The 18,217-nt window shown below is 34.6% G+C and overlaps 1 protein-coding gene across 2 annotated transcripts in view; it reads right to left on the reverse strand.

Moving 5' to 3' along the window:
• The window catches only part of LOC118195501 (complex I assembly factor ACAD9, mitochondrial-like), a 150,875-nt gene that overhangs the window by 45,515 nt on the left and 87,143 nt on the right, over window positions 1-18,217 (reverse strand). For both annotated transcript variants that reach the window (XM_035366827.2, XM_035366826.2), the window contains exons 12-14: window positions 4,070-4,140; window positions 3,104-3,223; window positions 2,880-3,008 (exon numbers count right to left, since the gene is read on the reverse strand). In XM_035366827.2, coding sequence (XP_035222718.1) covers window positions 2,880-3,008; window positions 3,104-3,223; window positions 4,070-4,140 — 320 coding nt within the window. The remainder of the gene's footprint in view (window positions 1-2,879; window positions 3,009-3,103; window positions 3,224-4,069; window positions 4,141-18,217) is intronic.

Below are 18,217 nucleotides of genomic sequence, written 5' to 3' on the forward strand. Positions count from 1 at the left end.
GAGTTTGTGTTTCAGTTCTACCAGCTTCAAATCTGGGGATGCTTCTTCGCAAATTTCCAATAGGACTGTTACTAAATCCTCTTTCTTTGCGTTTTTGAACATTTTCTTCTATTTTCCTTTAGAATCAAGCCTTTCAAACTCTCGGTTAAATAATTCTCACGTTTTTACTCTCTTTTGCAAATGAACACTTCTTTCGTTAGTTAGGCTTAACTTTACGCCTCTTCCGTTTTCAACGCTCTAAGCTTCTAACCTCTCTGGTTTTCTCGTAAGAGAGCGTGTTGTGATGACTTCGTGGTTTAATAAGGCACCATTTAGCAAGATGAAACAAACATTTATTAAACATATAAATCAAAGCATAATATAATAGTTACTCAGAGCAGTACGTCGCTCCTACCGCATAGTACAATCTACTACCTTCCTCTTCCAAGGCTAACATGCAACTCTTAATAAATACATTAACCCTTCTCGGAAAAGAGCTACCTGCGCCAAGCACGCTCTGTTGATCGCCAAACAGTCACCAGATATCACAATGACTCCAGCAAAAAGGCAAAATTAAACATTGATAGAGGAAAATCATTTCAAGAGACTTGAACAGTATCATTTGAAGTTATTGAACACAAAGCATTATGCATTCTGTGCGGGGAAAGTGTTGTGCATCACACATCTAATGTCAGACAGCACTTTAACAGCAACCACAAGATTGTTGCCGAACTTGATGAAGCTGAACGGAAGGTGTTTATTGAAGGGAAATTAAGGAATTATAATTACCAGAAAGTTGGTTTTTGCAATTATCTTTCTAAAACAAACCATCTAACAATGGCCAGCTTTCAAATTTCATTGTGCCTGGCAAAACATAGTAAACAGCTTTCCGATGGGGACTTGATCAAAGAGGTAATTCCTCTTCATGACTTTCCAAATAAAGACAACATTAAACAACACATCGCTAAGATGCCACTTAGCATAAATACTGTTAAAGATCAAGTCCTGCTGATGGCAAGTGATATTGGTCAGCAGCTCACCAGTGACTTAGAAAAGGCAACCTGTTACTCAATGTGGTTGGATGAAAGCACAGATATAAATAACCATGCAAGGCTAGCAATAATTTTGTGCTATGCTGTTGGTGGTACAATGAGAGAAGAGCTGGTTAAATTGGCATCTTTGCCCAAAAGATCACAAGGAATAGATATTTATCATGCTGTGGTGGAGGCTTTTTTGCAACAGGACATAAGACCAGAAAAAGTAGTTTCAATTACTAGTGATGGTGCGCTTTGCATGTTGGGAACAACATTTGGTTTCATACAGTTCTTTGTTAAAGAAGAAAAACATCAGGTTATGCAGTTTCATTGCCTCATTCACCAAGAAGTTCTTTGTGCCAAGGACAGCTGCAAAATATTAGGAGATGTTCTCAAAGATGTCACCAAAATGGTGAATTACATCATGGCTCAAGTTCTTAATTGTCGACAGTTTCAAGCACTTCTTGATGAGGTTCAAGCACAACATAACACTTTGCTTATGTAAAATAATGTCTGATGGTTGAGCAGAGGACGGGTTTCAGAGAGATTTGTAAGCTGCTTGGATGAAATTAGGCTATTTGTGAATGAAAAAGGGCAAGATTACCCACAGCTCGCTGATATAGTCTGGCTTAACAATGTCATGTTTTTTTACAGATTTTACACAACACTTCAATGTACTGAACAAGCAACTACAAGGCCTGGGGAAAATGGCAGAAAGGATGTTTTGCGATATTAAAACATTTTAAAGAAAACTGCACGTTTTTGAAAGAGATCTTACAAGTGGGCAGATGAAATATTTTCCAAATCTAAAGCTGTGTCTAGAAAATTCTGCACAATTTGCAGACAATCCTTCAAGTCATGAAGAAATCTACAAGGAATTTTCAAACATCATAGCAGCTACAAAGGAAAATTTTAATGACAGATTTCTGTAGACTAGATTTCTACAGTTCCGTTAGATGTAAACAATCATGTGCTTTCTTACTTCTCCGGATAAATCTAAGTTTGAAGAACTTGATCTTTCCTGCTTATAATGGTTAGAACTTGAAAATCTGGAAATTGAGCTATTCGAATTCAAAGAAAGCTCTATGTGGAAAAGAAAATTCTCTTATCTGTGTACAACACTTCAGAAGACGAAGTGTAAAGAGATCACACAGGACAGCACAATTAATAGTTATGAAAATGAAATCCTTAAAGCGTGGAATTCTCTGCGAAATAAGTTTAAATCAATGAAAACCTTTGGAGGTGCTATTCTTAATTTGTTTGGATCATCTTATGAGTGACAGCTGTTTTTGTTGTTTGACTTTTAAATTAAGCTGTTTTTGTTGTTTGACTTTTAAATTAAGCTGTTTTTGTTGTTTGACTTCTAAATTAAGCTATTTTCAGCTTTGAATTATATCAAATGTGACACAAGAAACAGACTAACAGATAACCTGAGTGCTGCACGTGTTGAGCTCAAATTAAGGAAGTATGGCCCAAGATTTGACGAAATATCAGTATGCATACGACAGCAAAAGTCCCATTAATTACGCAAAACCAATCTATTTCCTCTAATTAAAAAGTTTTTTTTTAAATTTGTTGAAAACTCTCTCTTTGTTTTTTTCTCTTTAAGTCTTAGGAAGAGTGTGTGTTGTTTTGCTAAGCCAAACTCCCTTAATTGAAGTGTTGGCACTTTGCTATAAACATGCGGATTTCGGTTGAATTTTGGGCACGTGGCCCCAAAAAGTTTCGCCACCACTGCTCTATAAAATCAAAATTTATTATTAATGATTTAACTTTAATAACTTTTAATAATTTTTTAACAATTTTAAGTTAAATAAAAAGCTTATACATACACATTTATTAATAAAAAAATACAAAAATACATACATCAAATACAGCCAAGCCTTGAGCATCTCTATAAAGTCTTTCTAATTGATGTTCTTTCATTAGACTGGATGATCCAAGAGCACTCATTAGCTCTCTAAGGCAGTACAAAGTCCCTTCAGAGTTAAATACCTATACAGAAATATATATTTTATATCAAATTCCCTAATTGTAAAAGAGTGTAATGCTAAAAACAGACAGTGGCAAAAGAAAAGAAAGCAACTTACTTTAGTGATTGCACATTCTAATTCTATGTCTGGGTTTTCAGTAGTATCAATCAAAGCTGCAGTAAAATATGAAACACTTTCCATAGCATAAATCATCGCATTAATTTTAGACAATCTTCGCTGCAATAGGGTAAAATAAATAATAATGATAACTTAAGTGAAATAATCTGTATTAAAAACAGCAATAATATCAGTGACAGAATAACAGCAATAAAATCAGTGATAGAATTTTGATATCACAGAGCTATAGATATAAAAATTTCAAAAAAGAATTTTCTTATTTAAAATACAAGAGAAAAAATTAAAACATTTGATTTCATTCTTGAAAACAATACACAAAAGAAACATTTCATAATGCAAACACAAAGTAAAAGCACTTGCTGAACCACAAAGCATCTTGCAGATTAATTATTTGAAATACATTTAAAACTATACATTGGACTTATAATTACAGATGCCTGCTTTTTCTGCAGAGAATGAAGCTAAATGCATAAATTTGCATTCTAAATTTATTGCAATAAACATATTTATATGCATTTATTTGTGCAAATATACTATTCACTAACAAGTTGGCTAAACTAAATTTACGAGCTTCAGAGTAATTACTGTCACAATATTACTCATATTAAACTAAGAATAAAGAATTAAACTAATAATACATTTTACAATTTAATTTGTTAATTATCTGAAATTTTAATCAACCTAGATTTTATACAATATAGCAGTATGTAGAATAATTAACTCCAAAAATTTTAGATTTAATAACTGCAGTTGATGAAGAAAAGTTATTTATAGTAATGTTATCACAGTAATATAAATTACCTATTTAGCAAGTTCTATTGAATTAAATAGATCCCTATTAACAGACATGAGAAATTAATCATGATGAGTAATTATGCTTTTGGTATGACAATTTCAACCAAAATGTGTTAAATATTTGAAATCATATAAGAATGAAATACCTACTCGAATCATCTGAACATCACCCAAAGACTTTTCAATTCTATCAGTATGAATAATGCGCTGAGTAATGGAATCTGCAATGCCATTGAAAACAGAAGTTATTTTTTGTCTCTGATATAAATAATTAATATTTCATAACACAGTCCTTAATTAAGATGTATTTAGATCTTTTGATTTACATAAAATGTTATTTATTTGATGGTATAGAAGAAATAGAATATATTTGAAATGACATTTTCATACTGAATATAATTAAGAGTATCACAAGTAATTTAATAGCCACTAGAACATTTTTTATTTCCGTGTTGCTGCTCTGTGTATAATGTTATATTTTCCTTCTTCACATTTCAATCTTTCTAAAATTAGGTTTTTTTTTTTTTTTTTTTAAATTTCTTAGCAAGAAATATATTTTTTAAAAGTGTATTTTCATAAAGTTTATATTAGAATTGGCAATATGAAACATTTTAAAGCATGTTTTTTTATATCAAAATCAGTATCAAAATGAGTTTCCTTCAGCAAAAAAATTCAAAATTGTGAAATTTTTTAATATTAACCAATTCATTTTACTGTTTTGCTATAAACAATAGAACAACTTGGAAAAAATGAAGTCATGTACTACATGCTTACATTCCAGCCTTGATAAAGAATAGAAAAACTAATATTCTGATTAATTTAATTCATCCGACAATCAGAAATGATAGTAAAATGAAACCAGTTGTACAGTTCCGGAGCAGTTTAAATATGGATACAACAAGACAAATCTTCAAATCTTGTTCAACGGAAAATTTTACACAAGGTTAGGTTAGGTTATTTAATTACAGCAAAGCCTTGAGGGCTATCTGCCTAAGGGGAGGGATGCCTTTGTGAAAGGCTTTCTAAGGAAAACTGGCTTGTATACACATTACACATAGGGAAAACCACGAAAACACCCATGCAGCCAGCCCTTTCACAGGATTCGAAATTCGGACAAATTTTACACAAGAAGAATGAAGCAAAAGTTTTGTAATATGCTATATCTCATTTTAAAAATCCTTCCTCAATGTTTTTGATTCTATTTCAGTGGTTCTTAATGCTGCAACAAACCACAGGTATTTTCGTCACCATCCCTAGTCAATTAATTGACTTTGAAAAGCTTGCAATGATGAAGTAACAGAAATAAGAACTGTAGTTCAAATTAAAGGAAAATAAAATAAACAAACAAACAAATAAAATAAAAAAATGAAGGCTTTCTTTTTTTATATAATGCTTAAAGAGGGCATTTTTTTTTGTTTTGTGCATTATCTTTATCGATTAAATATCATGTTCTTCACACTTAAAATACATATTCAACAGCAATATCACAAAATATTTAAAAACAGCGTATCTTTAGAATTTCTGACACACAATCTTGTGCGCTGAAGATAGAAATATTTTTTTCCGTATTGCTAACACTCGCTTTGAAATCGTTGAGTTTGTTAATTAAAAATTCACTTATGTTTTACAGAACTTTAAACAGATGATAAAACAAATTCAAAATTTGGGCCTCTAAGTACCCATGTTTGGTTGGAGATGACATTATTCAAAATTTGGTGGTTCTAGGCAGCGCTGGATCTTTGATTTTTCTGATGTATGGCAAAAGCTAAAACTGCTGCCCTCACCAGTGGCGTAGCGAGGGGGGGGGCAAGGGGGTGCATGATGCCCTGGGCGCCGCTCGTACAGGGGCGCCAAATGGTCTCCAAACAAGATTTTCTGGAAAATTTCAGTTTTCATTTTGATCGATTTCTGGAAAATATATTTAAAATTAATAACTATTGTAATATAATTAATCATTTATTTTCTTGATTTGTCTGATAAAATGTGTAATAAATGTTTGAAGTACATTACCACTTTATTTTTCCAAAGTAGAGATATATTTTTATTTTTTTAAATGAAATGCACGTATATTTTCCGCTTTTTATTTTAAAACGCTAACACGACCTTGTCCCGAATTTCTCAAACATAGCCAGTTTCCAAAATCTGATTGCACAATCTGGGAATGACATTTTTTGGGAAAATCCTAACGCTTCCGCTACAATGGATTGCGTTTGACTCTCCTGTAAACGACTGATGGCCTTCCTGGCTACCGATTCAACTAAGTCATCTTGCTGAGACATCGTATATTTACTGCTACGAAGCATTCAATGCATGTCAATTGTTTTTAATCTCTATTACAAAAGGAATACTGCAGGTCGCTCCTTACTCCTTATCTAAAACTCATAGATTTCGACGTCACAGACTAAATTCGCTTATTTCCAACTTGTAAACGTTATAATTTTCCTTTATAATCTCTTCTATTTCCTTTTGTTCAAAAAGGTTGTCCATTATATGGTTATTTCATACCAAACCCACAATATCCCCTAATTGTGCCCACCAGCGGCCGAGCGGTAAAGACGCTGAACACTGGTAGTTCGGTCTGAGGTTCGAATCCCGCAAACGGGCTGGCTGCATGGGCGTTTTCGTGGTTTTCCCCATGTGTAACGTGTATACGAGCCAGTTTCCCTTAGAAAGTCCTCCATGAAGACATCCATCCCTTTAGGTAGATAGCCCTCGTGTGCTTTGCCATAATTGAAAAATCCTAACCCCTAATCCCCTAACTGTTTTGAGCAGTGAATGTGACTGCATGACATTACTCCGCAGTAGAAAAGAAACGGAACTTAAAACTCCACTACAGATCTATAGAGTAAATGTTTTTCTAAGCCTAAGAGTCGCACTTCAAATACTACTTACTACTTCATTATCAAATGCTAACTATGAATGTTCGTTTAGCAAATTAAAATAAATTTTCACATATTTACATTCAGCAATGGGACAAGATCCCCTAAGTCATCTAGCATTTTTAAGTGTGGAAAGAGAAAAATTAGAAAGGGTCGACTTTGATGAAGTAAATGATAAATTTGCTTCATCCAAGGTAAGAAAAATGTATACATAATAATTAATTGTATTCATGTATTATATTATTATTAATAAATATAAGTGCCCGACCAAGTCGAGGTGCACGTGATTGAAGCGAGATGAGGGCAAATTAAAATTTTTAAGTTGGCTGGTGGTGTGTCTGACAATTTTAGATCTTTGGCCCTCCAAGCACGAATGTGTCCAGTTGGCTATGTCCTTTTGCATGCTAGGTTATACGAAACGTTTCTGTATCAGTTTCCTCAAAGCCTTGATGCCAGGATGTGACAGACGATGTAACTGACTAAAAATGGCATGGCGAAATCCGGAGGGAAGATAAGGTCGAAATCTTGAATCCTGAACATCACAATAAAGTGATTTTCCAGTCGACAGCTGCTTAGACTGCAAGTTGAGATTGGTGGAAGATTTGCTTTTCAAGAGGGTTTGTAGTTTTGAATCTCGGTGTTGTTCATCCGCAAGGGCAGCAAACTTTACTGGCGAAGGAACGGCTAGTTCTTCAATACGAGACAAAGTGTCTGCAACAATATTCTGCAAACCCTCAATATAACGGATAGCTGTTGAAAATTGCCCTATGAATTCTAGGTGTCTCATTTGACGAGAAGTTTTATTCTGTTGAAAAGCATAGGTTAAGGGTTTGTGATCTGTGAAGATCATGAAAATGCGTCCCTCTAGCATATATTGAAAATATTTGACAGCTTCATAAATTGCTAATAATTCGCAATCGTAAGTGCTGTATCTGGTTTGTGCTGGTGAGAGTTTTTTAGAAAAATATGTGTCTCCTTAATTCTTCATCTTTCTGTTGTAAAACTGCTCCTATACCTGTTGTTGATGCGTCAACATGTAGAGAAATGAGGTTATTTTTTGGAAGCAGAAGAGATGAAAAATATGCAACTCCTTCGCCGAGAATCGAACCGCGGACCTCTGGAGTACCGGCCCAGCGTGCAAAACCACTACACCACGAAGGCAGGCTAGGAAAGCGGGAGAAATATCTTATATACTCCCCTTTTTAAAGGGCGACTGGTATTTTTAGAGAACCCAATCGCCAAATCTTAGGTGTGGAGAATCCTCATCCAACACCCCTTTCAGTTCGGGTGTCATTGTAGAGACATTAGGCTTTTTGGGAGCAAAAGAGATTGAAAAATTAGCAACTGCTTTCGCCGGTAATCGAATCGCAGACCTCTGGAGTACCGGCACCGCGTGCAGAACTACTACACCATGAAGACACGCTAGGAAAGCGGAAGAAATACCTTATAAACGTAGAGTGATAATGATTTAGATGTGGAAGGATACTGCAGATTTGTTGCTGAAATTAAATCCTTTTTGCATTTTTGGAACTCTTCGCGAGATTCTGTGTTCCAGGTTATAAAGCGTTTATCGCTTTTCTTGCTTCCAACCAAAAAAGAATTCAGAGGTGATTGTATGGTTGCTGCATGAGGTAAGAAACGTCGATAAAAATTGAGCATAGCAAGAAATAATCTTAAGTCCTTCACTGTAGATGGTTCGGACATATCGCGGATAATGGTGACTCTGGAAGGGGTTGAACGCCATCAGCGGAAATTTCATGACCAAGAAAGGATACTCTTGATTGGCCAAAAACGCAATTGTAAAAATTAAGACTGACACCGTATTTTTGAAAACGTTCATAAACTGTTCTCAAATGTGATAGGTGTTCTTGCTCTGAAGAGGAGGCGATTAAGATGTCATCAAAATAAGGTACACGAAAGTCGAGGCCGATTAACACCTGATTCATGAAGCGTTGTAAAGTTTGAGCAGCATTGCATAAGCCAAAAGTCGTGACTGGAAACTCAAATAGTCCAAAAGGCGTAATAACCCCAGTTTCAGCTGGGTTAACGGGCACTTGGTGATACGCCCACTCAAGATCAAGGGTTGTAAAAATAGCTTTTCCCTCTAAAACTTGCATACAGTCTTGAATGTGCGGGACTGGGTAACAATCAGGAATGGTAGCTGCATTTAACCGGCGATAATCGCCACTTACCATTTAGATGGAGCGGACTGGCCCATGAACCTTTTGAAGAACGGCAAATTCCCGGTTCCATCATGTATTGAAATTCCTCTTTGGCGGCTTTAAGCTTGTCCGGAGGTAAGCGTCTTGGTTTAGTGGCAATAGGAGGTCTGTTAGTTCCAATATAATGTTGTACTTCGTGCTTGGGTTCGGAAATACCCATAACTGGTCACGTGATTGTAGGGAATTCTGTGAGAAGTTGATGTCATGGGGAGTTACTCGAAATCAGTTTAATGCTCAAATCTTGACTATTGCGAATTATTCCCGGATAAGTTAAGTTGGTTGTGGAATCTATCAAACAGCGATTCTTAAGATCGACAAGCAAAGAAAATTTTTTTAAAAAGTCAGCGCCAATAATAGGACAGTAGCAATAATGAATGGCTATTTGGAAGTTGCAGTGCAATCCTAAATCAACAGATATCAGACGTTCACTAAAAGTTTGAATAGGAGTTCCATTTGCTACATAAAGTTGTAACTTGGTAAGGCGCTTTTGTTCGTGAAAATGTGGTGAAACGACAGAAACATCAGCCCCGGTGTCTACAAGAAACCTTAAGCCCGAAATTCTCTTCTATGACGAAAAGGCGTGCAAGATCCGGCCGCTGTCATATATGACTTCGAGCAACGGCCTTTCTCGTTTCCCTCGTTGTTATAACAACACACGTTTTTATCTCACAAACATCACAACACGTTTTTACATATTGAATCACCTGGTTCATTTTTTTCTGTATGAGGCACATATGGAATGCAATCGAGCATTATTGCGTAGTATTTGGCTTTTTTAATATCATTTAAAATGCTACTTCAGACTGTTTTTCCCTGAAGTTAATAACTTCATTTTGAATCATCTTTGATAAATACAAGTATAATATCTTTCTCTTTGTTAGGTGCTTTAATTGGTACTTAAGAGTTGAATTATGTTTGGCAAGCAGAGAGATTAAATTAGAAAATTTTTTTCGCTAGGTCGAGGACACTTTGCGAACAGGCTACTTGGGATTTCATCAGATCCAAGAAAAGAACGACAGTTTGTTGAAAGATAGAACGCCGCATCCATGACTATATGGGATCTTTCCATTTTTCTTTCTCTGGGTGAATGAGTCGATCAGTGTCGTCATCGATGCCTTGGCTTGATTTCATTTGTTGTACTCAAATTTTCCACGTAATCATGCACCTCTGTGGATTCCAGATGCTTCGTGCTCAGTAAATCTTGCTAAAACTTTTTTCCAATTAATGAAGCCTGTAGCATGGTGAAGTCTTGCAGGGTGTACAAACAATTGCATTTTTGTTTTTAGAATATGTAAACCAAGATCTTCTAAGCTTTTCATTATATACTAATGTTCTGTATCACATGTCAAATGTCTGCCATCCCGTTCAATAGGACTGAGATTTACGTTTTCTGGATGTTTACCGGCTAATAATACTGATTGACTGCTTAAGAAAGCTTGTTGGTGATCGCTCATTTTTTCCTATGACCAGCTAACTGCATAGGTCCAACAAATAAAAAATTTTTAGACTTTCGTCTTTCTGCTGCCTGCCCTCATATAAATGAAGAGATCTTTTATCATGGTTTCATGTCCTCCAGTTATTAGTGTGATGTTGATGAAGGTTGTTCTTTCAAATGCTGATTTGTAGATTGTTTGGGGATGATATATGCAGTCATGTTTGATCATGCAAATTGCAAGAAATATTAATACCCTCTAGAATCTCAACATAATGCGAATTGCGGCAGGATCTTATAGTTTACTTCTTCCACGAAGTTAATTTTTCATCTTTTCTCTGTTTGGCCTTATCTTTCGTTCGCTTTCTATATTCCGCTTTTCTCTCCCTCAGCACGTAGATAGTTTCTTTAAATCTCAATGAAATTCACTATGAATTGCCTTAATAAGAATAACTAAGAATTGACGTCACAAAAGAGTCCTAAATAAATGGTCGCGTCTCGCTAAATATAGTCAGAGCTATTAAAAGCAAGCATATCTTAAAAAAAAAAAAAAAAAAAAAAAAAGGAAGAAGACCTGAAAACTATATAAAAAAAAACTTATAAAAATAATAAATCTAGCTTTAAAATTCAACATGCGCTCCATTGTTCCGATTCAAACCAAAGGTGAGCCTACGGTGCCGACTGGCTGCAAAAAAATCTATATGCTTTGCTTCCTCTTGAAGACATAATGACGGTGTCTTGTATATACTCGACGAATATTAATTTGAATTATTTCATTTGTCTAGGATGGCCCAAGGTTAATTAGAAAGGTTAATAGGTTGGGTTAGCACTTAGAAAATAGTTACAATGCTTCTCCATTTCTCAGCAGATGTTGCTATAAAAACCAAGTGACTTCTTCAACAAGCTAGGCCTCTTTCTGATCTTATATTTATAGTTGTAATCGGCTATACTTTATTTTAACTCATGTTCCTTTAAAAGGGTTCTTAGTATTTAATTATAAATCTTCTTAAAAGAGGTTTTTAAACTTGTCCTTAAAACTATTAACATTGACTTCAAATTAGAGAGCTGTTTTAGTGAAAAACATACCAAATAGAATTCAGCGGTATATTTGAATTTGCCGCCCGGGGCAAGACCCCTGGCTTGCCCCCTGCTAGATCCGGCACTGGTTCTAGTAGGTACTGTTGTTTCTTTACAGTGCAAGAAAAATTTATGCATTCATGCAGATTCTTCATTATTTAGTTTCTTTGAATATAATAAATATATGGCGATAATATTTGGTGGCAACAGTTTGAAAAGTGAATTGATGCAAAACGCCATTTTGAAACTAATAGCCCTCCTGGACTAATGCACTTTGGGCTAATAATACAGAATTACTAATGTCAACAACACTGTGTTTTGTAGGTTAATTTATTTATGCAGTTCAATACATTATTGCTAATAAGTTAAGTTACTTTCATATGGAAAAGCTCACTTTAATGTTAGAAAACAGTACATACAGCACTGTTGAGCCTCAGTTAACTCAGCATTTCTCAAAATGAATCAATGTTAATAATTCTTCTCTTATTTAGATAGATTGCTTATTACACAGAATTCTCTTGATACTTCTTGATGTGTTCCAAAACTGAATGCTGACAATAATAATTCCTTTTTTCACACGTTGAGCACCATGCGTATTTCTTAGGCAATCCCATTCAGGCCATGCGCAGATATTGTAGGATCAGGAGTAATGGCTAGAAAAAAAAGACTAAGAGAGTTGTCACATTTTGTAATAGCTGTAATGTTTACTGTGTTTCAATGAGTCCCATTAGACCCATTAGTCCTGTAATGAATCAAAATTAAGTGAATGTTAACTTCCTTTTGTAGTTAAATTAATCACTCATAAAATGGTTGTAAAAGACAAACATTTATTTAAAGATAAATCTTAATAACCTACACATAACGTACTCGTAAACGTACATAACGTAACAAACGTACTTACTGCATCGTACCATTAAACATTTCAAGCGTACATCATCTCAATGTATATTTTTTAAAATTATAAATAGAACGACATCCAGAAATGAGCTGTTGCCATTTTCTCAATAAATATTTTGTCTAATAACAATTAAATAATTTACAAACATGCTTACATTCGACCATCCTGACTTTTCAATTGTCCTCAATTGAACCAAATCTTGTCATACATTAAAACGACAAATAAACAACAACAAAAATTAATAATAGGTAGGAAAAAAATAAAATGAAATATAATTAAAAAAAATTTCTATAAGTCCTATACAAAATCTCTACAGCGCAATGGTTTGCACACTGTTCACTTGGGCCTTTTAAGTTCATCATCGTCTTCGTTATTATCGCCATCGTCGTCATTGTCATCATCATCATTTGCTTCTGCAATTTTCCAAGATTTTAGTTGACTTACATGAGCAGTTGATGCCTAAAAGCGACCATCGCAGGCTTCTTCTAGTTGTGATATTCTATAAGTGTCGCTAGGAAGTACTTCTGTCACAACCATTGGACCACGATACTTAGGTTGAGTTTTGGTTGGTCCTCCTGGTGTAGATTTTGAATTTCCTTTAACTACTACTATTTCTCATTGCTCAAACGATAGAGATCCTGATTTCTTCTTGTCATAATAAGTTTTCATTTTCCCTTGTTCTCTAACAATCTTTTCTCTAGCTTCTTTTTGTAGTTTTTCCGGTTCCTTCCAAACTTCTGCTTCTTCATCAGCGAGTAATCTCAAAACTCCATCTTGAAATCATGGTACATATCCATGAAGTATTTCAAATGGTGTTTTCCCAATAGTTTTATTGATTGTGTTATTCAAGTTTCTCTCAACTTCTTTAATTCTTTTGTCCCAATCCTTTTGATGTTTACTTTTCATTGATGTTATTATCGTTGATAAAATTGTTCTGTTCGATGTCTCAACCATACCATTCCCTTGTGGGTGGGAGGTTGAATTTAATGTGTGAAGAATTCCCTTTTCCTTGCAAAAATTTTGAAACTCCTTTGAAGTAAAACAAGAACCTCGATCTGATATTATACAATCTGGTAATCCAAATTCTTCTATGAAACTAATCAATGATTTCAGTACGTTCTTCGAAGATGTGTTTTTCACAGCATACAACTGAACGAATCTCGTCATATTATCAATGATGACTAACAATTCTTTGTTTCTTTTAGAACTTGTGATGAAAGGTCCAAGATGATCAATGTATATTGTTGCAAAAGGTCTGCGGCCTGGGGGTATAGGATGCAGAAGACCCTGTCTTTTTCCACCGGGAACTTTGTTGATGAGGCATTCGAAACATTGATACATGTCGACGAACATATCTCTTCATAGCAGGAAACCAGTACAGCTCTTTGATTTTTGAGACAGTCCTATCAACAGCAAAATGTCCAATGAGGTCTTCTTTTCTCCATCCTCCACAATACGGAAAAGTCTATTCCTTTTCAAAATACAGTCAAAAGTCGTTAATTCGGACACCCATAATCCGGACCTCAAAGCTAAAAACTTTCTGCGCATGCGCTGCGTTGACACATGCGCATAGGCGTTTAAGACCGGTGCGCGTAAGACCTTTACGACGGCGCATATGCGTGTGCGCAAGCGCAGAATACGTTTTCACGTGTGCATTTAATGTATAACGAATGGTATAAGCTAAAACTATCTAATTATCTATTTCAGTTAATGTTGATGACTGCGTTGTTCCTTAATCTTTGAAGTGGATACGAATTATTATATTTTGCAGACTGTAAGAGCAATTTTATAAAAGTAAACTTGAACTTTCGATTATGTCAAATAGAATTTCTGATGCTGGAGCTCCCAAAGGATCTACAAAACGAAAGTATGTTTCGATGTCCATCAAACAAAAAGTGGAATTGCTGCAAAAAATGGATAAAGACATGAAGAAGGTGACAGAGAGGTTAGTGAAAACGAAAAAATTTCGATTGACAAGTTAGTCGGTATTCTCGGCACAGCAATTACGGGACTTGAACAGTGGAACTTTGTAACTGAACAAGAAATTATGTCTGTTTATAGAATTAAAGAGGAAGTATTATCACATAAAACGAAGCAACTTAAACAACTTACATTGAAAGAAATGTTTAATAAAGTAAACAAATAAATATTAAGCTTTTTTTTTTGTAAATTTTGATACCCTTTAGATCATAATTGTTCTTTTTTTCATAAATTACGGTTTCATATTTTTAATTTTAGAATTTCTGCATGCCATCTTACGAGATTTAAACTGATGATCGATAATCCGGAAAAATCGATAACCTGGAATCGCCGAAGTCCCGACGAGTCCGGATTAATAACTTTTGACTGTATAATTCTCCACATTTTGATTTTCTGCTTTGGTTCTTTCACTTGGGTCATTCTTCAAAATTTTTATTAATTCTCTTAACTTTTCATCTGCATGCTGTATCATAAGAATTTGTTCGTTTAAATTTAAGGTCAGACAAACTTCTAAATTATCTTCTATCAAAGAATGCATGGTGTCTGATGAATTAATAACAGGAGCTCTACTGATTGCATCGATATGAGACATTTTAATTCCTGGTCTGTGGCGTATTTCAAAATTATATCTTGAATAAGGATACTCCAACGAGCAATTTGGGGATTGCTAGATTTCTTTGCATTCATGTAAACTAATGCTTGACAGTCGGTAACTACCGTAAATTCAATTCCGAGTAAGAATTGTCGAAGTCTATCTAGAGTCCAGACAATTGCCATTAGCTCAAGTTTACTCGAGTGATAACTCGTTTCAGCTTCCGTTGTCTTTTTTCTCACGCAGTAGACAAGATGCCATTTATCGTCACTTCCGAGCTGAAGTAACATGCCAGCAATAGCCTCTGAGCATGCATCAGTATGGACTTTTGTTTGAGCTTTAGGGTTGTACAGAGCTAAAATTGGTTGATTCGTCAGTTCATTTTTCAGCACTGTAAAAGAATTCCGCTGACTTTCTTCCCATCTGAATGTTTGATTTTTCTTAGTTAGTTGAGCCAATGGTCCAGCTTTAATGGCATAATTTGGAATAAACTTTCTAAAAAAACTTGTTAAACCAAAAAATCGTCGAACTTCATGAAGGTTTTTAGGTTCTGGGAATTTTGATATTACTTCAACTTTTCTTGATCCTGGCTTTATTCCGTTTTTATTGATAATAAAGCCTAAGTATTCTATTTCTTGTTTGGCAAATTCACATTTCGGTAACTTCAGGGTTAGCTTAGCTGTACGTAGTGCTTCGAATACTTTAATTAATTTCTGAATCATTTCTTCCCAAGTTCTTGTTGGAACAAGTATATCGTCAAGGTAGCACAACACTCCTTTATTACATAATGAGGATAATGCATGATACATCAATCGTTGAAATTCCGCAGGAGCATTAGTCAAGCCAAGAATCATTCTTTCAAATTGTCCACTTTCATCCGGTGTTACAAAAGCAGTTTTCAATTTTGCACTTTCAGTTAATGGAATCTGTAAATATCTGTGTGCTAAATCTAGCATTGTAAACAGATTGCACTCATGCAATTGTTCTAATAAATCATTTATTTTAGGCAGGGGAAATTTATCCTTTATAGTTTGACTATTGAGACGTCTGTAATCAACAACTAATCTGTATTCACTGGTCTTTTTCTTCACTAGTATGACAGGAGTAGCATATGGGGATCGCAATTCCGTTACAATCCATTTTCTTTCCATTCTTGAACTATTTCTTTGATCTCAGCTCTTTCAGAGGCATTTGTTCTATAAGGCTTCATACATACCAGCTTTGAACCTTCGATTTCCTTAATATCCATTTTTAGGAGATCTGTGCACCCTAGTTCTGAAATATTTAGTACAAAGCAATCTCTGTATTCATTCAGAAGACACAATAACTCTTGCTGGTGATCAACGTCGAGATCCGAGCCAATTTTAACTTGGCTTAAACTTATAGGAACTTTTATGTTGTTAATATTTTCCGTTTTTGCTAAGTTCGAGCTTAATTCAGAAATTTCAGTATTTAAATATAGTTCAACTTTTTCTGCTCTCCCAATGCATTGATCTTTTTGGAGCTTAATACTTCTATCGCTAACGTTAATCACTGGTATACAAGTTTCGCCATTTTTAATTTCTAATAAACAGCCGATACCTTCGGAAGGATTTTCTATCATAATTAATCCATTATCTACAGAATCTGTTTGAGAACTGACAAGACTGCTTGTATTTTTCTCTAATTCATTTGCCTCAAGAGCTTTAAAGCAGACTTGATTTATTTTTTCATCAATTTGGAGGTTACTAAATAGTTCATCTTCCCTATACCCGAAGTGAAATCTTTTTCCTATTCTGACATAAGCGATGTGAGGTAGATCAAGCCATGTCCGTCCGATGATTAGATCAACTGGCTTTGCATTATCAGGTACAAGGTATATATTTATGCCTTGGCCTTTTACATTATCAACTTCAATATCGGCTTTAATCATTCCTATAGAGGTCACTGCAGGCACCCTTTGATTTCCAAAACTGTACAATTCATTCATACCAGGTTCTGGTTTCACTTTAACTTTCTGAGCAACTGAAGTCCTTAAGAGACAACAAAAACTCCCCATATCAATTAAAGCCTTTACTTCTTCAGAATTATTCAGTTTTGCTTTCTTCAAATATGAATTGCTCTGTTCTGAATTTTCGCCAACTTGCTGAACAGAATAATTTTTATCATTTGAATGATTATTTTCAGACTTAGTAACACAATTTTTAGTTTTATGACCTGTTTTATTACATTTTCGGCATGTTACTACTGGTTTGGGCAGCGGACAACCCCTTGAAATGTGTCCAAAATTACTACAGCTGAAGCATTTTGGTTCATCTTTTTCATTATGTGTGACACAGGGTTCATAGCCACATTTTAGTTAAAAAAATAAGCACCTATAAGCACTTTTCAAGCACATTTTAAGAAAAAAAATAAGCACCTGTCTAATTACATTATACACAACTGCATAACCTTAAAAATTAGACTCATAATTTAAAATATGAGAAATGCAATATATATTAAGAGAGAATAAGCATTACCTCAACCATGGAAAATAATTACTTTTTTTAAAATTTTAAATAACAGTTCAATTTACAGAACTAGTTTACAATGAGAGAGAGAAAAAAAAAAAACTATGAAGAACTAAACTATATTACAAGATTTAATGATGAAATTTCAGTTCAAAATAGAGGAAATAAAAAATAATAAGGCATATTTATTCTATTCGCTTGGAACTTAATAAATCAGAAGACAGAAATTTGCTTCATGCTGTCACCCTTTAACAGTAAAAGCTTAACTACCCGCATACTTGAAAATTGGCGAATATTTGGACAGTCCAGCGTATCTTGAAAAAGAGGAGCGGAGGCGGGGAAGAGACTGTAGCCATACTTTAGATTTTTCTGCTAAATAAATGCTTTTGACATTTCGATATGTGCATCATATAAAAACAAACCAATGGAACAGAAAAATATTTTGCTTTGCAAGCACAGTAAAACTCTTTTAAATGTTCATAAACAAATCTCGGACTGAACATCAAAATTAATTATCTCTGCAAAATATCGCAAACGTAATTGCGCAATACGTGCGTCGTAATTCTTCCCTACATGATATTATGCAATCGGATTCAACAGCTGCCGGTACTGGGAGAATAAAGAACTAAATAACTGGGTGTTTTTCATTCTAATTTTCAACAGACGGCGTTAAATTTCCGGAATAGAATCATTCTTCGCTTGGGTTGGTAAACTGCAAAACTTTTAGTC

The sequence above is a fragment of the Stegodyphus dumicola genome, chromosome 1, assembly GCF_044657685.1.
Source record: "Stegodyphus dumicola isolate Sdum_Otavi_A_Nest chromosome 1, ASM4465768v1".
In the NCBI taxonomy this organism is placed as follows: domain Eukaryota; kingdom Metazoa; phylum Arthropoda; class Arachnida; order Araneae; family Eresidae; genus Stegodyphus; species Stegodyphus dumicola.